Source organism: Oncorhynchus mykiss, chromosome 5 (assembly GCF_013265735.2).
Source record: "Oncorhynchus mykiss isolate Arlee chromosome 5, USDA_OmykA_1.1, whole genome shotgun sequence".
NCBI classification, from domain to species: domain Eukaryota; kingdom Metazoa; phylum Chordata; class Actinopteri; order Salmoniformes; family Salmonidae; genus Oncorhynchus; species Oncorhynchus mykiss.
In genome coordinates this window covers 91,849,162-91,875,222 of record NC_048569.1, presented here as the reverse complement: position 1 = coordinate 91,875,222, position 26,061 = coordinate 91,849,162, and the positions used below count along the sequence as shown (strand labels likewise).

Genomic DNA, 26,061 nt, shown 5'->3' with positions numbered 1-26,061 from the left:
AGATCAGAGGAGCAGGGCCAGGCTTCATAGAGTCAGGCTGTGTGGGAAAATAACCCTAGACCTCAGGGTCAAATCCTAACCAGGCTCAGATGCTTACAGCTCTCTGGATCTGAGCATGTGGATAATGCTGCCATTTTCTTGAATGAAGATAACACATCATCGTCTCTATATGGCCAGAATGGAGGCACGGCTGGCAAGAGTAGTTGCCACTAACCACAGATCAAGGATCAGATTATTTGATCATCAGTCCAATCCTTACTTGGCTTCGTACTACCATCCTGATTCCGCAAGCTTAGTAAAGTAGATTAGTAAAGTAGCTTAGTAAAGTAGATTAGTAATGTAAAGTAGCTTAGTAAAGTAGCTGTAGTAAAGTAGCTGTAGTAAAGTAGGTGTAGTAAAGTAGCTGTAGTAAAGTAGGGATGGTAAAGTAGATGTAGTAAAGTAGATTAATAATGGAAAGTAGCTTAGTAAAGTAACTGTAGTAAAGTAGGTGTAGTAAAGTAGCTGTAGTAAAGTAGCTGTAGTAAAGTAGATTAGTAATGTAAAGCAGCTTAGTAAAGTAGCTGTAGTAAAGTAGGTGTAGTAAAGTAGCTGTAGTAAAGTAGCTGTAGTAAAGTAGGGATAGTAAAGTTGTTGTAGTAAAGTAGCTGTCTTAAGTAGCGGTAGTAAATCAAATCAAATCAAATGTATTTATATAGCCCTTCGTACATCAGCTGATATCTCAAAGTGCTGTACAGAAACCCAGCCTAAAACCCCAAACAGCAAGCAATGCAGGTGTAGAAGCACGGTGGCTAGGAAAAACTCCCTAGAAAGGCCAAAACCTAAAGTAGGGATAGTAAAGTAGCTGTAGTAAAGTAGCGGTAGTAAAGTAGATGTAGTAAAGTAGCGGTAGTAAAGTAGCGGTAGTAAAGTAACAATAGTAAAGTAGATGTAGTAAAGTAGTGGTAGTAAAGTAGCTGTAGTAAAGTAGCTGTAGTAAAGTAGAGGTGGTAAAGTAGGTGTAGTAAAGTAGGTGTAGTAAAGTAGCTGTAGTAAAGTAGCTGTAGTAAAGTAGAGGTGGTAAAGTAGGTGTAGTAAAGTAGGTGTAGTAAAGTAGGTGTAGTAAAGTAGGTGTAGTAGAGTAGCTGTAGTAAAGTAGCAGTAGTAAAGTAACAATAGTAAAGTAGGTGTAGTAAAGTAGGTGTAGTAAAGTAGATGTAGTAAAGGAGAGGTGGTAAAGTAGGTGTAGTAAAGTAGCTATAGTAAAGTAGGTGTGGTAAAGTAGGTATAGTAAAGTAGCGGTAGTAAAGTAACAATAGTAAAGTAGATGTAGTAAAGTAGGTATAGTAAAGTAGCGGTAGTAAAGTAACAATACTAAAGTAGATGTAGTAAAGTAGTGGTAGTAAAGTAGCTGTAGTAAAGTAGCTGTAGTAAAGTAGAGGTGGTAAAGTAGGTGTAGTAAAGTAGGTATAGTAAAGTAGCGGTAGTAAAGTAACAATAGTAAAGTAGATGTAGTAAAGTAGGTATAGTAAAGTAGTGGTAGTAAAGTAGCTGTAGTAAAGTAGCTGTAGTAAAGTAGGTATAGTAAAGTAGCGGTAGTAAAGTAACAATAGTAAAGTAGATGTAGTAAAGTAGGTATAGTAAAGTAGCGGTAGTAAAGTAACAATAGTAAAGTAGATGTAGTAAAGTAGTGGTAGTAAAGTAGCTGTAGTAAAGTAGCTGTAGTAAAGTAGAGGTGGTAAAGTAGGTGTAGTAAAGTAGGTGTAGTAAAGTAGGTGTAGTAAAGTAGGTGTAGTAAAGTAGCTGTAGTAAAGTAGCGGTAGTAAAGTAACAATAGTAAAGTAGGTGTAGTAAAGTAGGTGTAGTAAAGTAGAGGTGGTAAAGTAGGTGTAGTAAAGTAGCTATAGTCAAGTAGGTGTAGTAAAGTAGGTGTAGTAAAGTAGATGTAGTAAAGTAGATGTAGTAAAGTAGGTGTAGTAAAGTAGATGTAGTAAAGTAGATGTAGTAAAGTAGGTGTAGTAAAGTAGATGTAGTAAAGTAGGTGTAGTAAAGTAGATGTAGTAAAGTAGGTGTAGTAAAGTAGGGATAGTAAAACATATTTTATGTAAACTCGTGAGATCAGGATGGTAGTACGAGGCTAATCCTAACTCTCAAATCCCAAATTCATCCGAACCATTTTGGATTATAATATCTGACCCTGTACCAGAAGTTAGGACCAATGTCCCCAGAAGCTGACCTCAGCTCAGTCAGAGTACAGTCTCCTCCCTCCTGCACTCCATGGCCTCCAGCGTGGCCTTCAGGGCCCCGATCTGGGTCATGTGACGATCTGACATTGCTGACACCTGACTCTCCAGCCTCCACAGCTTCTCCCTGTACTTCCTGCGAGCGTTCCGGTACGACCCTGTGGCCTTGCTGCAAAACAGAGACAGATGGCTGTCAGAGCCACTCACTAAATTTATTGATTGATTGAATTGATTAGCTCATTAAAAGTTACAGAATGCTCTAGCTGGAGACAACATTATAAAACAGAGAAAGATGTACAGAGTCAAGCGAACCGGATTTAACTCCAGCCCCAATCTAGCTAACATCTGACTCCACTTATCAGCTGCACATCAAGACCTTGAATAACTGAATCAGGTGTTTTAGTGTAGGGATACAGCAAGAAACCTGCACACCCACTCACTCTCTGTATGTCAAAGAGATACTACAGAGAGCGAACTGGAAGTAGTCATAGAGGTAAGTAGTGGACAGGAAGTGGTCATATAAGTAGGAAGTGTGTTTCCTGGTTACCTGTGAGCTTGTGCGAGCCGAGCCATCTGCTCATCGTTGTCTCTCCTGCGAGAGGCGCTGTCGGAGAGAACCAAGTCCAGAGACTCCCTCACCGCCGACACTCTCCTCTTCAGCACCTGCTCCCTGGGAGACCACAGCACAGGGGTGACTTTCCTGTTCCACAAAGCTTCGTAGTGGATGTGGTACTTCATTTCCCTCAACATGACCACCCAGCCCCATTACTGCAAGTAAGGCAGGGTGCATTTTTTAAGTATTAGAACAAAGCCTGAGGCACAACAAAACACTCTCTCTCATTCCACACACACCCAACTTCAAGGACCCTCAGTGCCAATCTGGAAGGTATAACCCCATGTAAGCCCCAGCAGACAGCCATTAACAATTTACATCCTCAGTCTGCATTTCTGCTGATAGCGTTCCTAAGCAACAGTCTAACACCCGGCAACAGATGCCCTGAGAGATGGCTTGTATGGGCTGAGGTGATTGTGATCAGCCTCTTTGTAAGTACAAACACAAACACACACACACATACACACATACACACACACACCTTCTCATACACACACACACACACACACCTTCTCATACACACACACACACACACACTACAGAATGCCTTTTGTTTAAGATACATGCTCAATGCAAGTAATGCTAGTACCCCATGATGATAAACATGCCTTTAGGGTATAGTCAGTTAAGGACATATTTTCTCGTTATACGTTCTACATTCAATGCAAAGTACCAATACTATATGGTCTACAAACAGATAGGCTTTCAGGGAAGGTTGTGAGATGGCGGAGAGACACAGCTAGTTTGGATCCCTGAACCCGTCTCTGGGAATTGTGTTCCTCAGAGTTCTATTTGTCCTCAGTGTTCTATTTGTCCTCAGTGTTCTGAGAATGTCCCTTAGAGAACATTCCAGAGCAGTAACATTTGGGTGATGTTACTTTAACCTTGATTCATGGAGCAATTTTTATTTGACATTGTTTGGAACATTTCTGTAACTTCACACTTGACTTCAAAGTTGTGTCATCTTAAAATGTTATCCCATAACCTGGAAACCGTATGAAAATATTCCCTTATATATATATATTTTAAGTGTTTCTGACCGTTGCAGGACAGCCTGTAGCTCTCGAAGGATGGCACGGTTTTGAGGCCCAGGGATGTCTCCATCGCTGCTTAGCTTATCCTCGTTCTCAGAAGTCCTCTGGAACACACAACAGGCAAATAGATGACAGGTATTTAGATCCTCATTAGCTCCTAGCGTGCTAAGCTGTATATCCCTCTGATGCAATGTGGTGTCATAGGTCGTCTACAATAACGGCGACAGAAACACATTGGGCCTGTGTCATTGGGCCTGTGTCATTGGGCCTGTGTCAGTGGGCCTGTGTCAGTGGGCCTGTGTCATTGGGCCTGTGTCATTGGGCCTGTGTCAGTGGGCCTGTGTCAGTGGGCCTGTGTCATTGGGCCTGTGTCATTGGGCCTGTGTCATTGAACTCATGACTTCGGTTAAAGTTAAAGGATGTGATTAAGGGGGAATTCCCAGAGCAGGGTTTGAACCTGCTACACAACAGACGCAAAGCATTGGTAAGATGTAGTGATTCTACAGTAGACAGACAGACAGTCAGTTACATAGGGAGGGAGGGAGGGAGGGAGGGAGGGAGGGAGGGAGGGAGGGAGGGAGGGAGGGAGGGGCTACCCATCTGTTATTAATAATTTTTTGGTACGTTGTTTGTTGTTTAAACAATAGAAAACATACACATGTAAACAGCATAGAGACGCACACCAACATCAACAACATCACACCTGCCCAGACCCACCTGCTCACACCCTCATCTCCAGACCCACCTGCTCACCCCCTCCATCTCCAGCGCCTGCATCAATCTCCGCCACATGACCTCAAACTACACCATTTTGTGTCTCTGTCGCCCACAAACTGTCAACATTTAGATAATAAAGCATGTGACCTTTCCGTTGTGTTAACGATGGAGGACTGGTTGATTTCCACTTAAGTATACGTGTTTTCCCAAGATGATTGACGAGAAATTCAGATTTTAAATCATCTCCGTATGTCTAATAAATCGCTGTGTTTATTTCATGAAAACAACTCGGAATATATATGTTTTATAACTGTGTTTCCCTGAGCCTCCTTTTGAAATGCTCAGTCTGATTTTGTGGGTGTTGGTACATTTTCACAACTCTTAGTACAAAACTCATAACAGATCATTAAAAGGGCAGTTATTTCAAGACCATAAGCTGATTTTCAATTGACTAAGTACAACACACACAATCATAAAGTTGCATTTCTATCAAACGTTTCATCTAGAAATACACAGTTCACATTACAAGACATATGAAGTAATTATTTTAAGTCATTTCCTTTCGCAAAGCTCACATTACTCTTTATATAATTGTCTTGTTATTTGTTAAAATGCATTTTACTATGACTTTATAATAATTTATGAATAATTTATGCCTATAGATTTTAAACTAGTTTGTCTACCACAGATTGAGAACTACATAATGAAAATGTATGTTTATAAAGTATAAAGATATTAAGTGTGATACATGCTGTAATGTGTTATTATGATATTGACGAGATGAGATACACTGTACGTTACAAATGGCCTGTACAGTAAACATGTATCCAACATGAAGTTGCTGGTGTCTTCTTGATAGAGGGTTTCACACCGCTTTAATAAAATTGCATTGGCCAATACTGTACTGTAACACCATAATATGTGTCCTTTACATAGCAGACGTCACACTTTATCCAAAGTGATGACAATACTTTTGTCCTATTTGACCCCAGTGGGAATCGAAACCACAACTTTGCCGTTTCTACTGCTATGCTCTTACTAATTGAGCCAGACAGGTCCATGACAATATACAAGTACAATACAATATGGTAAAATATAAATATAGGATTACTATAGATGTGAAAGGATCATGTTTTCCATCCCCAATGAGCCACCCTCCTTCTGGCCATTGATGAGGCACGCGATGATGACATCAATTCAGACCAATATCAAGTTTGGATTCGCCAAGATAACCCTTCCACTAACGGTAACCCTGTTAGCTAACCCTTTCACTAACGGTAACCCTGTTAGCTAACCCTTCCACTAACTGTAACCCTGTTAGCTGACCCTTCCCCTAACGGTAACCCTGTTAGCTAACCCTTCCCCTAACGGTAACCCTGTTAGCTAACCCTTCCACTAACTGTAACCCTGTTAGCTAACCCTTCCACTAACTGTAACCCTATTAGCTAACTGTAACCCTGTTAGCTAACCCTTCCCCTAACTGTAACCTTGTTAGCTAACCCTTCCACTAACTGTAACACTGTTAGCTAACCCTTCCACTAACTGTAACCCTGTTAGCTGACCCTTCCCCTAACGGTAACCCTGTTAGCTAACCCTTCCCCTAACGGTAACCCTGTTAGCTAACCCTTCCACTAACTGTAACCCTGTTAGCTAACTGTAACCCTGTTAGCTAACCCTTCCCCTAACTGTAACCTTGTTAGCTAACCCTTCCACTAACTGTAACCCTGTTAGCTAACCCTTCCACTAACTGTAACCCTGTTAGCTAACTGTAACCCTGTTAGCTAACCCTTCCACTAACTGTAACCCTGTTAGCTAACCCTTCCACTAACTGTAACCCTGTTAGCTAACCCTTCCCCTGACTGTAACCCTGTTAGCTAACCCTTCCACTAACTGTAACCCTGTTAGCTAATCCTTCCCCTAACCTTAACCCTGTTAGCTAACCCTTCCACTAACTGTAACCCTGTTAGCTAACTGTAACCCTGTTAGCTAACCCTTCCACTAACGGTAACCCTGTTAGCTAACCCTTCCACTAACGGTAACCCTGTTAGCTAACCCTTCCACTAACGGTAACCCTGTTAGCTAACCCTTCCACTAACTGTAACCCTGTTAGCTAACTGTAACCCTGTTAGCTAACCCTTCCACTAACTGTAACCCTGTTAGCTAACTGTAACCCTGTTAGCTAACTGTAACCCTGTTAGCTAACCCTTCCACTAACGGTAACCCTTCCACTAACTGTAACCCTGTTAGCTAACCCTTCCACTAACTGTAACCCTGTTAGCTAACTGTAACCCTGTTAGCTAACTGTAACCCTGTTAGCTAACCCTTCCACTAACGGTAACCCTTCCACTAACTGTAACCCTGTTAGCTAACCCTTCCACTAACGGTAACCCTGTTAGCTAACCCTTCCACTAACTGTAACCCTGTTAGCTAACTGTAACCCTGTTAGCTAACCCTTCCACTAACTGTAACCCTGTTAGCTAACTGTAACCCTGTTAGCTAACTGTAACCCTGTTAGCTAACCCTTCCACTAACGGTAACCCTTCCACTAACTGTAACCCTGTTAGCTAACCCTTCCACTAACTGTAACCCTGTTAGCTAACTGTAACCCTGTTAGCTAACTGTAACCCTGTTAGCTAACCCTTCCACTAACGGTAACCCTTCCACTAACTGTAACCCTGTTAGCTAACCCTTCCACTAACTGTAACCCTGTTAGCTAACCCTTCCACTAACTGTAACCCTGTTAGCTAACTGTAACCCTGTTAGCTAACTGTAACCCTGTTAGCTAACCCTTCCACTAACGGTAACCCTGTTAGCTAACCCTTCCACTAACTGTAACCCTGTTAGCTAACTGTAACCCTGTTAGCTAACCCTTCCACTAACTGTAACCCTGTTAGCTAACTGTAACCCTGTTAGCTAACTGTAACCCTGTTAGCTAACCCTTCCACTAACGGTAACCCTTCCACTAACTGTAACCCTGTTAGCTAACCCTTCCACTAACTGTAACCCTGTTAGCTAACTGTAACCCTGTTAGCTAACTGTAACCCTGTTAGCTAACCCTTCCACTAACGGTAACCCTTCCACTAACTGTAACCCTGTTAGCTAACCCTTCCACTAACTGTAACCCTGTTAGCTAACCCTTCCACTAACTGTAACCATTTTAGATAATCCTTCCCCTTTTATTTATATTAATATTTTTTTTTTCACCTTTATTTAACCAGGTAGGCTAGTTTAGAACAAGTTCTCATTTACAACTGCAACCTGGCCAAGATAAAGCAAAGCAGTGTGACACAAACAACAACACAGAGTTACACATGGAATAAACAAGCGTACAGTCAGTAACACAATAGGAAAAAAAAGTCTATATACAGTGTGTGCAAATGGCGTGAGGCAATAAAAGGCAATAAATAGGCCATAGTAGCAGAGTGATTACAATTTAGCAAATTAACACTGGGGTGATAGATGAGCAGATGGTGATGTGCAAGTAGAAATACTGGTGTGCAAAAGAGCAGACAAGTAAATAAAAACAATATGGGGATGAGGTAGGTAGATTGGGTCGGCTGTTTACAGATGGACTATGTACAGCTGCAGCGATCGGTTAGCTGCTCAGATAGCTGCTCAGATAGTTGAAAGTTAGTGAGGGAAATATAAGTCCCCAGCTTCAGCCATTTTTGCAATTCGTTCCAGTCATTGGCTGCAGAGAACTGGAAGGAAAGGCAGTCAAAGGAGATGTTAGCTTTGGGGATGACCAGTGAGATATACCTGCTAGAGCGCGTGCTATGGGTGGGTGTTGTTATCGTGACCAGTGAGCTGAGGCAGAGCTTTACCTAGCATAGATGACCTGGAGCCAGTGGGTCTGGCGACGAATATGTAGCGAGGGCCAGCCGACTAGAGCATACAGGTCGCAGTGGTGGGTGGTGTAAGGGACTTTTGTGACAAAACGGATGGCACAGTGATAAACTGCATCCAGTTTGCTGAGTAGAGTATTGGAAGCTATTTTGTAAATGACATTGCCGAAGTCAAGGATCGGTAGGATAGTCAGTTTTACGAGGGTATGTTTGGTGGCGTGAGTGAAAGAGGCTTTGTTGCGAAATAGGAAGCCGATTCTAGATTTCATTTTGGATTGGAGATGTTTAATATGAGTCTGGAAGGAGAATTTACAGTCTAGCCAGACACCTAGGCATTTGTAGTTGTCCACATATTCTAAGTCAGAACCGTCCAGAGTAGAGATGCTAGTCGGGCGGGTGAGTGCGGGCAGCGAACGTTGAAAAGCATGCATTTGGTTTTACTAGCGTTTAAGAGCAGTTGGAGGCCATGGCATTGAAGCTCGTTTGGAGGTTAGTTAACACAGTGTCCAAAGAAGGGTCAGATGTATACATAATGGTGTTGTCCGCGTAGAGCTGGATCAGGGAATCACCCACAGCAAGAGCGACATCGTTGATATAGACAGAGAAAAGAGTCAGCTCGAGAATTGAACCCTGTGGTACCCCCATTGAGACTACTAGAGGTCCGGGCAACAGGCCCTCCGATTTGACACACTGAACTCTGCCTGAAAAGTAGTTGGTGAACCAGGCGAGGCAGTCATTTGAGAAACCAAGGCTGTTGAGTCTGCCGATAAGAATACGGTGATTGACAGAGTCGAAAGCCTTGGCCAGGTCGATGAAGACGGCTGCACGGTACTGTCTTTTATCAATGGTGGTTCTGATATTGTTTAGTACCTTGGATATAAGTCTTTAACCCTTTTACCTAACCCTTCCCCTAACCTTAACCATGTTAGCTAACCCTTCCCCTAACCTTAACCCTGTTAGCTAACCCTTCCCCTAACCTTAAGCCTGTTAGCTAACCCTTCCCCTAACCTTAACCCTGTTAACTTACCCTTCCCCTACCTTAACCCTGTTAACTAACCCTTCCCCTAACCTTAACCCTGTTAGCTAACCCTTCCCCTAACCTTAACCCTTTTACCTAACCCTTGCCCTAACTTTAACCCTGTTAGCTAACTCTTCCCCCAACCTTAACCCTGTTAACTAACCCTTCCCCTAACTTTAACCCTGTTAGCTAACCCTTCCCCTAACCTTAAGCCTGTTAGCTAACCCTTCCCCTAACCTTAACCCTTTAAGCTAACTCCAAAACTTAACCTTAACCCTGACCCCTAGCCTAGCTAATGTTAGCACCTAGCTAGAGTTTGTTTCACAAATTCGTAACATATTGTACATTTATCAAATTCGTAACATATACAAATTGTATTCATCAAGGATCTCTCTCGCTGTACTTTGCTCCGTTCATCTTTGCCTCGATCCTGACTAGTCTCCCAGTCCCTGACGCTGAAAAATGGTACCCGGCTTTCTCCAGACGTGACACTTGGCATTCAGGCCAAAGAGTTCAATCTTGGTTTCATCAGATGAGAGAATTTTGTTTCTCATGGTCTGAGAGTCCTTTAGGTGCCTTTTGGCAAACTCCAAGCGGGCTGTCATGTGCTTTTTACTGAGGAGGAGCTTCAGGCAGGCCACTCACCATAAATGCCTAATTGGTGGATTGCTGCAGAAATGGTTGTCCTTCTGGAAGGTTCTCCCATCTCCACAGAGAAACTCTAGAGCTCTGTCAGAGTGACCATCTGGTTCTTGTCCAAGGCCCTTCTCCTCCGATTGCTCAGTTTGACCAGGCAGCCAGCTCTAGGAAGAGTCTTGGTGGTTCCAAACTTCTTCCATTTAAGAATGATGGAGGTCACTGTGTTCTTGGGAACCTTCCATGCTGCAGAAATGTTTTGGTACCCTTCCCCAGATCTGTGCCTCGACACAATCCTGTCTCAGAGCTCTACGGACAATTCCTTCGACCTCATGGCTTGGTTTTTGTTCTGACATGCACTGTCAACTGTAGGACATATAGACAGGTGTGTGCCTTTCCAATCAATTGTATTTACCACAGGTGGACTCCAATCAAGTTGTAGAAACATCTCAAGGATGATCAATGGAAACAGGATGCACCTGAGCTCAATTTAGAGTCTCATATCAAAGGATCTGAATACTTACGTAAATAAGGTACTTCTGTTCTTTGGTTTTAATACATTTACAAACATTTCTAAAAACCTGTTTTCACTTTGTCATTATGGGGTATTGTGATGTCATTATGGGGTATTGTGATGTCATTATGGGGTATTGTGATGTCATTATGGGGTATTGTAATGTCATTATGGGGTATTGTGTGTAGATTGCTGAGGATGTATTTTTATTGAATCAATTTCAGAATTAGGCTGAAACGTAACAAAATGTGGAAATAGTCAAGGGTCTGAATACTTTCCGAAGGCACTGTACATACAGATTCATACAAAATGCTCTGAGACCAGGTTGGTATTACCAGTTTGGAGTTTTGTACTAAGAGATTTGAAAATGCCCCACACACTTGCGAAAACATCACCAAAGTTATTGAAAAAAAAAACATGAAATATATTTACATACACAGCCCTGATTGGTAGATAGGATCGTCTAGAGACTCAAGCACCTTCTCCGTTTACCCCTTCAAAGTAGGAGGATACATATGCAAGTAAAAGATGACTGGTCATTGATCAGAAGAATCAGCTCAGATTGTGATGTCCTGCTACCTGCTGTTCTGTCCTGTCCTCTATCTCTTCAGTGAGGCTCTCAGATGGTTAAGTTAAAGTTAGGGTTAGGGTTGTTAACTGCTGTTCTGTCCTGTCCTGTCCTCTATCTCTTCAGTGAGGATCTCAGATGGTTAAGTTAAAGTTAGGGTTAGGGTTGCTAACTGCTGTTCTGTTCTGTCCTGTCCTGTCCTCTATCTCTTCAGTGAGGCTCTCAGATGGTTAAGTTAAAGTTAGGGTTAGGGTTGTTAACTGCTTTTCTTTCCTGTCCTGTCCTCTATCTCTTCAGCGAGGCTCTCAGATGGTTAAGTTAAAGTTAGGGTTAGGGTTGCTAACTGCTGTTCTGTTCTGTCCTGTCCTGTCCTCTATCTCTTCAGTGAGGCTCTCGGATGGTTAAGTTAAAGTTAGGGTTAGGGTTGCTAACTGCTTTTCTTTCCTGTCCTGTCCTCTATCTCTTCAGTGAGGCTCTCAGATGGTTAAGTTAAAGTTAGGGTTAGGGTTGCTAACTGCTGTTCTGTTCTGTCCTGTCCTCTATCTCTTCAGTGAGGCTCTCAGATGGTTAAGTTAAAGTTAGGGTTAGGGTTGCTAACTGCTGTTCTGTTCTGTCCTGTCCTCTATCTCTTCAGTGAGGCTCTCAGATGGTTAAGTTAAAGTTAGGGTTAGGGTTGCTAACTGCTGTTCTGTTCTGTCCTGTCCTCTATCTCTTCAGTGAGGCTCTCAGATGGTTAAGTTAAAGTTAGGGTTAGGGTTGTTAACTGCTTTTCTTTCCTGTCCTGTCCTCTATCTCTTCAGTGAGGCTCTCAGGTGGTTGGGTTAAGTTAGGGTTAGGGTTGGGATTGCTATCTACTGTTCGGTCCCCGTCCTTTTTCTCCTCAGCGAGAATCTCAGATGGTTAGGTTAGATTCAAGTTAAGGTTAGGGTTGTTACCTGCTGTTCTGTCCTCCTGTCCTCTATCTCCTCAGCGAGAATCTCAGATGGTTAGGTTAGATTCAAGTTAAGGTTAGGGATAGGTTAGGGTTGTTACCTGCTGTTCTGTCCTCCTGTCCTCTATCTCCTCAGTGAGGCTCTCAGGTGGTTAGGTTAAGTTAGGGTTAGGGTTGTTAACTGCTGTTCTGTCCTGTCCTGTCCTCTATCTCTTCAGTGAGGATCTCAGATGGTTAAGTTAAAGTTAGGGTTAGGGTTGCTAACTGCTGTTCTGTTCTGTCCTGTCCTGTCCTCTATCTCTTCAGTGAGGCTCTCGGATGGTTAAGTTAAAGTTAGGGTTAGGGTTGTTAACTGCTTTTCTTTCCTGTCCTGTCCTCTATCTCTTCAGTGAGGCTCTCAGATGGTTAAGTTAAAGTTAGGGTTAGGGTTGCTAACTGCTGTTCTGTTCTGTCCTGTCCTGTCCTCTATCTCTTCAGTGAGGCTCTCAGATGGTTAAGTTAAAGTTAGGGTTAGGGTTGCTAACTGCTGTTCTGTTCTGTCCTGTCCTGTCCTCTATCTCTTCAGTGAGGCTCTCAGGTGGTTGGGTTAAGTTAGGGTTAGGGTTGGGATTGCTATCTACTGTTCGGTCCCCGTCCTTTTTCTCCTCAGCGAGAATCTCAGATGGTTAGGTTAGATTCAAGTTAAGGTTAGGGTTGTTACCTGCTGTTCTGTCCTCCTGTCCTCTATCTCCTCAGCGAGAATCTCAGATGGTTAGGTTAGATTCAAGTTAAGGTTAGGGATAGGTTAGGGTTGTTACCTGCTGTTCTGTCCTCCTGTCCTCTATCTCCTCAGTGAGGCTCTCAGGTGGTTAGGTTAAGTTAGGGTTAGGGTTGTTACCTGCTGTTCTGTCCTCCTGTCCTCTATCTCCTCAGCGAGGCTCTCAGAGATCAGGGCTCCAGCTGCATCCTGGGCCTTCTGGGCCATTAGACTCCAGTCCAGACACCTCCGCTCCTTCTCCGTCAGACGGATTAAACCTCGCAGCTCCGACATCTCCTCCTGTATAATATATAATATATAGATCATATAATAATGTATTCCCTTCAGCAGACGCTGTTATCCAAAGCGTCTTGTCTTACAGTCAGTCAGTCATACATGTTTTACCTATGGGGGGGGGTCCCGGAATAGAACCCACTATTGTGACAATGCAAGCGTCACACTCTACCAACTGAGATAAAGAGGTTCACAAAGACAAGACATGACCACATAGTCAATCTCAGACATGTCCTGAAGAACACACTAGTCGTTAGTAAATGATTCCTTTAGGGTCAAGACTATAAATATAGCTTCTTTTTTTTTTGTGCATCAGAGGAAGCTTCCAAAGGGCTCACAGCATTTTAAAAATGTTAAGACAAGCACTAATGTAGACTCAATCGGTCCGTCCAGAAATATCTGTCTAGAAATAGCTGTCTGGAAATATCTGCCTCTTTAAATAGTTTGGCCTCTCCTGGCTATATGCAAATGAGGATGAATTTAGCAGCCTTCTGAATTTAAACAACTCAATTATTATTTTGAAATGATTATTCTGATTCCACACTATGGTTCTGGGCTATGCTCATTACACTATGATTATTCTGATTCCACACTATGGTTCTGGGCTATGCTCATTACACTATGATTATTCTGATTCCACACTATGGTTCTGGGCTATGCTCATTACACTATGATTATTCTGATTCCACACTATGGTTCTGGGCTATGCTCATTACACTATGATTATTCTGATTCCACACTATGGTTCTGGGCTATGCTCATTACACTATGATTATTCTGATTCCACACTATGGTTCTGGGCTATGCTCATTACACGATGATTATTCTGATTCCACACTATGGTTCTGGGCTATGCTCATTACACTATGATTATTCTGATTCCACACTATGGTTCTGGGCTATGCTCATTACACTATGATTATTCTGATTCCACACTATGGTTCTGGGATATGCTCATTACACTATGATTATTCTGATTCCACACTATGGTTCTGGGCTATGCTCATTACACTATGATTATTATGTTGATATCTTCATCTCTGTGTAGTTGCTTATTGTAAAACAAAAAAGACAGTCAATCTTTCTCTCTTTGGTCAAAACTATACACAGACATGTATATATCAAAGTTATTGTTATACTGTTGGATAATCAAAGTTATTTTTATACTGTTGGATAATCAAAGTTATTTTTATACTGTTGGATAATCAAAGTTATTGTTATACTGTTGAAATATACTACAGAAATAGTATGTCCATAATTCTAGTATTCAGATTAATATTTCATGAATTGAATGTAAAGCCGAAACAGTACAGTAGAGTATATAGTACAATATATATCACCCACCCTGACAGTGACCAGGTCATAGAGCAGAACAGCCTTCTCTCTCTTGGTGCTCTGGGGGTTGGAGGTGTCCTGGCCCCCTTGTCCTCCACGGGTCCCTCTAAGCCCAGCCAGGGTGCCTGTATCTGGGCTGAGATTCCCCTCTCCCCCAGGCCCTGGCTTAGGGACACACACTGCTGCCCTGTCCTGCTTCAACCGCTCGATACGCTCCCGAATGTCCGCCTCGCACCCCTCTACCTCGGACCCCCTGTGGTGAAAGTAGGTTGTGTTTTATCAGACAATGTTTTGATGTTGTTTCAGTTTTAAATGTTTGTCAATGTTATTGCATGAAGCCAAAGGGAGATGTCCACATGTTGTGGACAAAACAGTTTTTCTATTATAGTCAGAAGATGCTATTTGATCTGCCACAGACAGACCTGGCTGTATAATAGAGATGGAACCTGGTCTGGATGTGTGTTTCTGTCTCATCAGCACCCCCTGGTGTTGAGAAGGAGGTTGACAACTCCTCAGTTCTTAGACTCCTAAGGGACGGCCTGGGACTGTTGGGCTGCTGACTCTCCATGACCGGGCCTGGGAAGAGGAATGAACTGTTATGAGTGTGTGTGTGTGTGTGTGTGTGTGTGTGTGTGTGTGTGTGTGCAAACTGCGAATGTGTTTGTGTCTTTTCCATAAAGAGTAGTTGAGGCGTGTGTGTGTGTGTGTGTGTGTGTGTGTGTGCAAACTGCGAATGTGTTTGTGTCTTTTCCATAAAGAGTAGTTGAGGCGTGTGTGTGTGTGTGTGTGTGTGTGTGTGTGTGTGTGTGTGTGTGTGTGTGTGTGATTTAGCCACCTGCTATGTGTCTCCAGTGTGGTATGACCTGCTGTCTCCTGCCCTCGTACACAGACAGTAACTCACTGTAGGCCTCCTCACACTCCTCACTGTCGATCAAACAGGGAAAACGTTTCATATACAGCAGCAGGACAACACTCTCAGAGCACATGGTCATAGAGGAACAGGTGTCACCACGGAATGTATGTACATTTAATACACGTGTAGGTTACAGGGCTACATGACTTCATCCCCAGGCTCAATTGCTACCACATATTCATGTTCGATAGAGAAAGAGCCGGCCGGTCGGACGAGATTAAGTGCTACGACGTAGCGTAACGACTCCAAACACAATCATCAAGTTCGCTGACGACACGACCGGCGGTAGGACTGATCACCGATGACAAAGAGGCAGCCTACAGGGAGGAGGTCAGAGACCTGGCAGTGTGGTGTCAGTACAACAACCTCTCCATCAACGTCAGCAAGACTAAGGAGCTGATGGTGGACTACAGGAAACGGAGGGGCGAGCACACCCCCATTAACATCATCCATTAACATCATCCATTAACATCATCCTCATCCACATCGATGGTGCTGTGATGGAGCGGGTCTTACAGATTCCTCGGTGCCCACATCACTGAGAAATGAACAATGCCCACACAGTTGTGAAGAGGGCACGACAACGCCTTGTTCCCCTCGGGAGGCGGAAAAGATTTGACATGGGCCCTCAGATCCTCAAACACATAGACAGCTGCACCAATGAGAACATCTTGACTAGCTGCATACCCACTTGGTAGGACAACTGCAAGGCGCTACAGAGGTTACAGCCCCGCCCATCACTGGGGCCGAGCTCCCTGCCATCCAGGATCTATATACCAGGCGGTGTCACACACTGACACACACTGGACTCGACCCACACACTGACACACACTGGACTCGACCCACACACTGGACTCTACCCACACACTGGACTCTACCCACACACTGACACACACTGGACTCGACCCACACACTGACACACACTGGACTCTACCCACACACTGACACACACTGGACTCTACCCACACACTGACACACACTGGACTCTACCCACACACTGACACACACTGGACTCTACCCACACACTGACACATACTTACACTGGCACCTCAACACACACATAATGACTACAAACGCATGCACATCACGTACACGCATCTATACTGACGCCACACACACACAATCACACATACACACACTCACACACACTTTCACCCTCACCACATACACTGCTGCTACTGTTTATTATCTATCTTGTTGCCTAGTCATGTACATAGCTACCTCAATTACCTCCCCTCCCCCTGCACATGGACTCAATTTTTCTACTTCCTGTGTGTAGCCATGTTGTTGTCTACTCCCTGTATATAGCCATGTTATTGTCTACTCCCTGTATATAGCCATGTTATTTTCTACTTCCTGTATATAGCCATGTTATTGTCTACTTCCTGTGTGTAGCCATGTTATTTTCTACTCCCTGTATATAGCCATGTCATTGTCTACTCCCTGTATATAGCCATGTTATTTTCTACTTCCTGTATATAGCCATGTTATTGTCTACTTCCTGTATATAGCCATGTTATTTTTTACTCCCTGTATATAGCCATGTTATTGTCTACTCCCTGTATATAGCCATGTTATTGTCTACTTCCTGTATATAGCCATGTTATTTTCTACCATGTTATTTTCTACTTCCTGTATATAGTCATGTTATTTTCTACCATGTTATTGTCTACTTCCTGTATATAGCCATGTTATTTTCTACTTCCTGTATATAGCCATGTTATTTTCTACCATGTTATTTTCTACTTCCTGTATATAGTCATGTTATTTTCTACCATGTTATTGTCTACTTCCTGTATATAGCCATGTTATTTTCTACTCCCTGTATATAGCCATGTTATTGTCTACTTCCTGTATATAGCCATGTTATATTCTACTCCCTGTATATAGCCATGTTATTGTCTACTTCCTGTATATAGCCATGTTATTTTCTACCATGTTATTTTCTACTTCCTGTATATAGTCATGTTATTTTCTACCATGTTATTGTCTACTTCCTGTATATAGCCATGTTATTGTCTACTTCCTGTATATAGCCATGTTATTTTCTACCATGTTATTTTCTACTTCCTGTATATAGTCATGTTATTTTCTACCATGTTATTGTCTACTTCCTGTATATAGCCATGTTATTTTCTACTTCCTGTATATAGCCATGTTATTTTCTACCATGTTATTTTCTACTTCCTGTATATAGCCATGTTATTTTCTACCATGTTATTTTCTACTTCCTGTATATAGTCATGTTATTTTCTACCATATTATTTTCTACTCCCTGTATATAGCCATGTTATTGTCTACTCCCTGTATATAGCCATGTTATTGTCTACTCCCTGTATATAGCCATGTTATTGACTACTTCCTGTATATAGCCATGTTATTGTCTACTCCCTGTATATAGCCATGTTATTGACCACTCCCTGTATATAGCCATGTTATTGTCTACTTCCTGTATATAGCCATGTTATATTCTACTCCTTGTATATAGCCATGTTATTTTCTACTCCCTGTATATAGTCATGTTATTGACTACTCCCTGTATATAGCCATGTTATTGACTACTCCCTGTATATAGTCATGTTATTGTCTACTCCCTGTATATAGCCATGTTATTTTCTACTTCCTGTATATAGCCATGTTATTGTCTACTTCCTGTATATAGCCATGTTATTTTCTACTCCCTGTATATAGCCATGTTATTGTCTACTCCCTGTATATAGCCATGTTATTTTCTACTTCCTGTATATAGCCATGTTATTTTCTACCATGTTATTTTCTACTCCCTGTATATAGCCATGTTATTGTCTACTTCCTGTATATAGCCATGTTATTGTCTACTCCCTGTATATAGCCATGTTATTGTCTACTTCCTGTATATAGCCATGTTATTTTCTACTCCCTGTATATAGCCATGTTATTGTCTACTCCCTGTATATAGCCATGTTATTTTCTACTTCCTGTATATAGCCATGTTATTGACTACTCCCTGTATATAGCCATGTTATTGACTACTCCCTGTATATAGTCATGTTATTGTCTACTCCCTGTATATAGCCATGTTATTTTCTACTTCCTGTATATAGCCATGTTATTGTCTACTTCCTGTATATAGCCATGTTATTTTCTACTCCCTGTATATAGTCATGTTATTTTCTACTCCCTGTATATAGCCATGTTATTGTCTACTCCCTGTATATAGCCATGTTATTTTCTACTTCCTGTATATAGCCATGTTATTTTCTACCATGTTATTTTCTACTCCCTGTATATAGCCATGTTATTGTCTACTTCCTGTATATAGCCATGTTATTGTCTACTCCCTGTATATAGCCATGTTATTGTCTACTCCCTGTATATAGCCATGTTATTTTCTACTCCCTGTATATAGCCATGTTATTGTCTACTCCCTGTATATAGCCATGTTATTTTCTACTTCCTGTTTATAGCCATGTTATTGTCTACTTCCTGTGTGTAGCCATGTTATTTTCTACTCCCTGTATATAGCCATGTTATTGTCTACTCCCTGTATATAGCCATGTTATTTTCTACTTCCTTTATATAGCCATGTTATTTTCTACTCCCTGTATATAGCCATGTTATTGTCTAGTCCCTGTATATAGCTATGTTATTGTCTACTTCCTGTATATAGCCATGTTATTGTCTACTCCCTGTATATAGCCATGTTATTTTCTACTTCCTGTATATAGCCATGTTATTGTCTACTTCCTGTGTGTAGCCATGTTATTTTCTACTCCCTGTATATAGCCATGTTATTGTCTACTCCCTGTATATAGCCATGTTATTTTCTACTTCCTGTATATAGCCATGTTATTTTCTACTCCCTGTATATAGTCATGTTATTTTCTACTCCCTGTATATAGCCATGTTATTGTCTACTCCCTGTATATAGCCATGTTATTGTCTACTCCCTGTATATAGCCATGTTATTGTCTACTCCCTGTATATAGCCATGTTATTTTCTACTTCCTGTATATAGCCATGTTATTGTCTACTTCCTTTGTGTAGCCATGTTATTTTCTACTTCCTGTATATAGCCATGTTATTGTCTACTTCCTTTGTGTAGCCATGTTATTTTCTACTCCCTGTATATAGCCATGTTATTGTCTACTCCCTGTATATAGCCATGTTATTGTCTACTCCCTGTATATAGCCATGTTATTGTCTACTCCCTGTATATAGCCATGTTATTGTCTACTTCCTGTATATAGTCATGTTATTTTCTACCATGTTATTGTCTACTTCCTGTATATAGCCATGTTATTTTCTACTTCCTGTATATAGTCATGTTATTTTCTACCATGTTATTTTCTACTCCCTGTATATAGTCATGTTATTTTCTACTTCCTGTATATAGCCATGTTATTGTCTACTCCCTGTATATAGCCATGTGTGTGTCTGTACCAGTATTGGAGAGCCATCTGCAGGGCTGTGCTGTCAGCTTCGTGTCTACTGAGCGTCATACTGATCAGCTCAGACTCTCCCTTTCTCTTGTCCAGAGCTGCAGTCAGACGCTCGTTCCGGGCCTTCAGCCTTTCTATACACCTGTGGGGGTTAACGAGGGAGGTCAAGGCCACGACACACAACACAACACACACCACACAACAACACACAACACACCACGCAACACACCACTTGGGAAACACTGACCCACACCAGCAGATCTGGGATCTATTCCATGTTGTAAATCTGTAATTTAACCCTCTCAGTTGTACGTACCTCTGTAGTCTGTCTGTCTCACCCTCCAGGCTGACGCTGGGGCTGGGGCTACGACAGGGGCTGCCTTGTGGGACACTCCCAGGCCAGGGGGAGGGTGATGGAGAGGCCGAGGAGGATATGTCCCCCCCAGTAGAGAGGGCCGGGAAGATCCCCATGGCAATGGGTCTTCTGAGGAACAGAGGTGACCCGGGGAAGGGAGGAGAGCCAAGGAATGAAGGGGAACCAGGGGAACCAGGGGAGGCCCAGCCAGGACTCAGAACCACACCACTGGAGCTCCCTGAGGAGCTGTAGGGAGGAGAGAGGCTGCCTGATCGCCACGCCTTATGGAGGCCCAGTAACTGGCACCAGACCCATAGACAAAGAGAGTTTAGCCATTCGCCAGCAGACAGACATAGTTTGACCATTGTGGTTTCAGCCAAAGCATTATGATGCTAGATCAGAAAGACACAGTAAACTGTATGGTCATAGCTCTCCTTAGCTCTGATTGGCTAGTTTGTGGAGTTTTCACCAAACTAATTACACAAATCCTTTTAGATCTAGGATTATTGAGATGTAGCCTGTTGCACTTCCACCTACCCTCTCATGTAGACTGTTCCTCTCAACCTCTATGTCTCCCACCGTGACCTTTGCCCCCTCTAGTTCTTCCTGTCTGCTCTGTAGGCTGCTGCGCAGGTCACAGTTCCGCTGGTGAAGTGCCAGGACGTCCTTCTGGTATTGCTGACGCTCCTCGGGGGGCAGACCAGACGGGTACGAGATCCCAAACTCTCTCTCCATCTCCTCTAAGACCTGAGGAGAGGTTTGAGGTCACACATAACTTAATTAGTTAGGCATGATTCCAGGGTAATTAGGTTTTGAGGCCCACGTGGTAATTAGCCTACATAGGTCACTCAACTGGTAGTTACTGCACTGTACCCTGTGTTTCGAAAATATCCTGTTAGTGTGTAAAAAATAAAGTTACAAGTTTAAATATAATTCACATTGATAAAGAGTTATTCCAACTAGCTTGTTACATGGTAATAAAAAATGATGTCACATCATTCCTTGTCACCTGACATTGTGACCGTGTCTCACCTGTGTGACTTGTACCCAGCCGTCCCTGGCGGCTGTGAGGTGTTCCATCTGTCCGTCCTGGCCACAGGCAGTGTGAGAGGCAGCCCAGGCCCTCCTGGTGTTAATGGAACCCTCCAGAACAGACATGACTCCCTGGAGTTCTGACCATACTTCACCACTACCCTCTGCAGGACAACACAGAGCAGAACACGCTATTACGATCATCACTAAAGATCTGTACACCATTCTATTCATTATAAATGTTGTGAAAGGATGTGGTTAACGTATTGATTGTCTACTCTTTGTAGTCAACTGCTAACATTTGGATATTGGTAATCCCGTCCCCAGGCAGCTCTGCAGTAGAAAACAGCCTGGGGATGATGTTAGGATATGGGTAAACTGAGCCTGGGGATGAGGTTAGGATATGGGTAAACTGAGCCTGGGGATGAGGTTATGATATGGGTAAACTGAGCCTGGGGATGAGGTTAGGATATGGGTAAACTGAGCCTGGGGATGAGGTTATGATATGGGTAAACTGAGCCTGGGGATGAGGTTATGATATGGGTAAACTGAGCCTGGGGATGAGGTTATGATATGGGTAAACTGAGCCTGGGGATGAGGTTATGATATGGGTCAACTGAGCCTGGGGATGAGGTTAGGATATGGGTAAACTGAGCCTGGGGATGAGGTTAGGATATGGGTAAACTGAGCCTGGGGATGAGGTTAGGATATGGGTAAACTGAGCCTGGGGATGAGGTTAGGATATGGGTAAACAGAGCCTGGGGATGAGGTTATGATATGGGTAATCTGAGCCTGGGGATGAGGTTATGATATGGGTAATCTGAGCCTGGGGATGAGGTTATGATATGGGTAAACAGCCTGGGGATGAGGTTATGATATGGGTAAACTGAGCCTGGGGATGAGGTTATGATATGGGTAAACTGAGCCTGGGGATGAGGTTATGATATGGGTAAACTGAGCCTGGGGATGAGGTTATGATATGGGTAAACTGAGCCTGGGGATGAGGTAATGATATGGGTAAACTGAGCCTGGGGATGAGGTTAGGATATGGGTAAACTGAGCCTGGGGATGAGGTTATGATATGGGTAAACAGCCTGGGGATGAGGTTATGATATGGGTAAACAGCCTGGGGATGAGGTTATGATATGGGTAAACTGAGCCTGGGGATGAGGTTAGGATATGGGTAAACAGAGCCTGGGGATGAGGTTATGATATGGGTAATCTGAGCCTGGGGATGAGGTTATGATATGGGTAAACTGAGCCTGGGGATGAGGTTATGATATGGGTAAACTGAGCCTGGGGATGAGGTTAGGATATGGGTAAACAGAGCCTGGGGATGAGGTTATGATATGGGTAATCTGAGCCTGGGGATGAGGTTATGATATGGGTAATCTAAGCCTGGGGATGAGGCTATGATATGGATAATCTGAGCCTGGGGATGAGGTTATGATATGGGTAAACTGAGCCTGGGGATGGGGTTAGGATATGGGTAAACTGAACCTGGAGATGAGGTTAGGATATGGGTAAACTGAGCCTGGGGATGAAGTTAGAATATGGGTAAACTGAGCCTGTGGATGAGGTTAGGATATGGGTAAACTGAGCCTGGGGATGAAGTTAGAATATGGGTAAACTGAGCCTGTAGATGAGGTTAGGATATGGGTAAACTGAGCCTGGGGATGAGGTTATGATATGGGTAAACTGAGTCTGGGGATGAAGTTATGATATGGGTAAACTGAGCCTGGGGATGAAGTTAGAATATGGGTAAACTGAGCCTGTGGATGAGGTTAGGATATGGTTAAACTGAGCCTGGGGATGAAGTTAGAATATGGGTAAACTGAGCCTGTGGATGAGGTTATGATATGGGTAATCTGAGCCTGTGGAAGAGGTTAGGATATGGGTAAACTGAGCCTGGGGATGAAGTTAGAATATGGGTAAGCTGAAACAAGAATGAACGCTTTCTACTGTATCTAAACAAGCATTCAGAAGATCATGACCAAGAAACAAAAACAGGCGGATTATCAAGAAAATGAAAACCTCCCAAATGATAGAGGCTGTTCTTTTCTTTGGACACACAAATAGATTATGTTTGGTCTGGCACAGTAGCCAGAACTACAACCATCATCCCTTTCTGTTCATTGCCACAAAGCACAGCACACACACACAGAGAGAGATGGATGGATGTGTGGGTATTGTGAATTGTGAAGTCATGCCATGGAGCCTATGCCAACCTCTGTTGGTTACTGGGGCTTTAGATGCGGTGCCAGTGTGTTTCTCTGGGTTGCAGAGGGATGGAGGGGGGCTGGACAGGGAGGCTGGAGCCGGAGGGAGGATGACTGGCTCCTGTGGTTTAAGGTCATCTGGATCACTGAAGAGGAAAGAAGTACATCTTTCTATGAACCAGCAGCTCAGGGCAAGTCTAGTGATATTTTACAGCTCCATGAAGAATGTTCTCTTTCTCTAACACACACCTTGGTGCTTGTAATGCGCCCATTTTCCTGTTGAGTTCAGCAATGATGCTGAGTAGAGTTCCGACCTCCGCCTCACACTGAGCCAGCTCTGCCTGGGAAGGCTCAGAGTTCACCTCGGTGTCAGGGGTCATTGTGGTTACCAGGGTAACCGGGGTCATCTCCTCACCCTCTGACTGTATGTCCAGGGTATCAGATCTCCCTCGTTTGAACTCCTGTGTGGAAATAATGGACATTTTTTCTGACAACATTTTGTTTCATAAAATATATTGGACCTGAGTCAATTCAATTATATATTTTTTTACTGTAAACAAACACTAAGGATTTGATATGACCTTTGTTCTTTACTGTAAACAAACACTAAGGATTTGATATGACCTTAGTTTTTTACTGTAAACAAACACTAAGGATTTGATATGACCTTAGTTTTTTACTGTAAACAAACACTAAGGATTTGATATGACCTTTGTACTTTACTGTAAACAAACACTAAGGATTTGATATGACCTTAGTTTTTTTACTGTAAACAAACACTAAGGATTTGATATGACCTTAGTTTTTTTACTGTAAACAAACACTAAGGATTTGATATGACCCTTCCATAGAACTCTCCATTAAATGACTGACAGCTGCTGTGCTCGTGACATGGAGGTTATTGTTGTTCTCTTTGGACAACCATTGTTTTGAGAAGCGGAAGTGTAGGAAACAGAAGCATCCTGCAAAACCACTTCCCGCTCAGAAATATGTAGCCCAAAAAAACACGTATAAGTCATGCCCAACTGAAAACAACCTCTCACTCTTTTTCAACTTCTTGCCTTAATTCTGATAGTGTATAAAATGTACAAATCAACCTACTTGAACTGTTAAAACACAGTTGTCTTTTAAGCAACGTATAAGGGACATTAGTGACTGTGGTACCTGTACAACACACAGTAAGCAGTGGACAGAAGGATGTGTAAAGTTAGAGTTTGAACCACAGATGATACTCAAGCTCTCAAAGACAATCACACAACCAGATAGATACACAGACAGACTTCAAAGTAATAAAAATAAGCTGGTGCCTGCATTATCTGACACACCAAAGTGTCCAATGAAAGACATCAATGGTGTGAGTTCATTGCAAAATGTGGGTTACTGTACAGGTACACGTAGCCTTGATGGTAAAGAAAAAAGCACTCTAATATGACTGTTAGGAAGGCTACCCCTCAAATGTTTTCGTGCCAGCAGTCAGCAGCTTTGAACGTGTGTTATGCTTGGTTTGGTACAAGATCAAATTGACAACCCCCCCCCCCCCCCCCCCCCCCCCCCCCTCAGTTAACAAAGAGGACATGATAGACTTACCTCCATGGCTTCCATGTGTCAGAAGCTCACTGTGATTCTCCTGCTTCTATCTGTTGTCCACTAACTGCCATTAAACACTGGAGAACTGAGCTAACCTCTGTGGTGCTGCTGCAGCCAGAGACTGCTATCCTGTTGCCTGTAGTTTTGTATAATTATACCTTCCAATGGTTCCTCCGTTTCTCTCTGTTGTAAAACTTCTGACTGCCTGTGTGCTGCCTACCCTGCTCGACTGGGAGCCCCCCCCCCCCATCTCTCTCTCTCTTTCAGACACTCACCATTTCTCTCTCTCTTTCTATTTATCTATTTCTGTATCTCTCTATCTGTGTGAAGCCTCTGGTGTATTGGTATTTTAGTTTTAGGAGTTCAGTGACATCACTCTGTCTGTTCCAGCTCCAGGAAATCACAATACATAGATAAAGGCGTTTTGGCATCTAGTAGCAAATGGGGGGGGGGGGGGGGGGGGGGGAGTCAGATAGTGATCCCAACCCAACCCTTGTTCTCCCTCGCATTGGAACTCTTCCTGTCTGTCTCTGATTGTGTACTGTGTTTTTATCTCAGTTGAGGTGCCCACTTTCAGAAGCTAAGCATAAGCATTTGAGTGACGAAATGGTTGGTAATCCTTCTTAATGCGCGTCCAAGTCCACTTCATGTTTATGAACACTCCCGTGTTTAATTGCTCAATTGTAATTATTTCGTCACTATGGTCTATTTATTGCCTTACCTCCCTAATCTTACTACATTTGCACACACTGTATATAGATATTTCTATTGTGTTATTGACTGTACGTTTGTTTATTCCATGTGTAACTCTGTGTTGTTGTTTGTGTCGCACTGCTTTGCTTTATCTTGGCCAGGTCGCAGTTGTAAATGAGAACTTGTTCTCAACTAGCCTACCTGGTTAAATAAAAAATATGAACTAATAAACTTCAAGTTGCTTCATTATTTACTTGAATTGTGTCATCACATAAAATGGGAAGTTACTTGTTTGCTGAAAATAAGTGGACCCATTGACATAATATTAGCAACAATGTATCTGATTACATACAGTATTGTATGATTTTACAGGACATT

At 42.7% G+C, this 26,061-nt stretch overlaps 1 protein-coding gene across 3 annotated transcripts; it reads right to left on the bottom strand.

Moving 5' to 3' along the window:
• Positions 1-1,968: 1,968 nt before the first annotated feature.
• Positions 1,969-25,386, bottom strand: ushbp1 (Usher syndrome 1C binding protein 1). 3 transcript variants are annotated; one of them, XM_036978785.1, is made up of 14 exons: positions 24,991-25,386; positions 23,653-23,864; positions 23,413-23,549; positions 21,185-21,348; positions 20,690-20,899; positions 20,114-20,451; positions 19,799-19,939; positions 15,299-15,387; positions 14,886-15,039; positions 14,473-14,716; positions 12,976-13,134; positions 3,876-3,973; positions 2,770-2,892; positions 1,969-2,391 (listed from the first exon to the last, which is right to left on the bottom strand). In XM_036978785.1, exons 1-14 carry the CDS (start codon positions 25,003-25,005, stop codon positions 2,226-2,228), a joined length of 2,250 nt encoding a protein of 749 aa, XP_036834680.1. In that variant the 5' UTR covers positions 25,006-25,386; the 3' UTR covers positions 1,969-2,225. The 3 variants fall into 3 exon arrangements, with proteins under 3 accessions (XP_036834680.1, XP_036834681.1, XP_036834682.1); XM_036978786.1 differs by having other exon boundaries at positions 14,910-15,039; XM_036978787.1 differs by lacking the exon at positions 1,969-2,391 and having other exon boundaries at positions 2,872-2,990.
• Between the last annotated feature and the right edge of the window lie 675 nt (positions 25,387-26,061).

Excerpts from the sequence above, each read along its gene's own strand:
- ushbp1 (XM_036978785.1), bottom strand. Across the intron at positions 15,040-15,298 it reads ACACTGGAGACACATAGCAG|GCCCGGTCATGGAGAGTCAG; the intron begins GTGGCTAAATCA and ends TCCTCTTCCCAG. Across the intron at positions 14,717-14,885 it reads CATCTCTATTATACAGCCAG|GGGGTCCGAGGTAGAGGGGT; the intron begins GTCTGTCTGTGG and ends CTTTCACCACAG.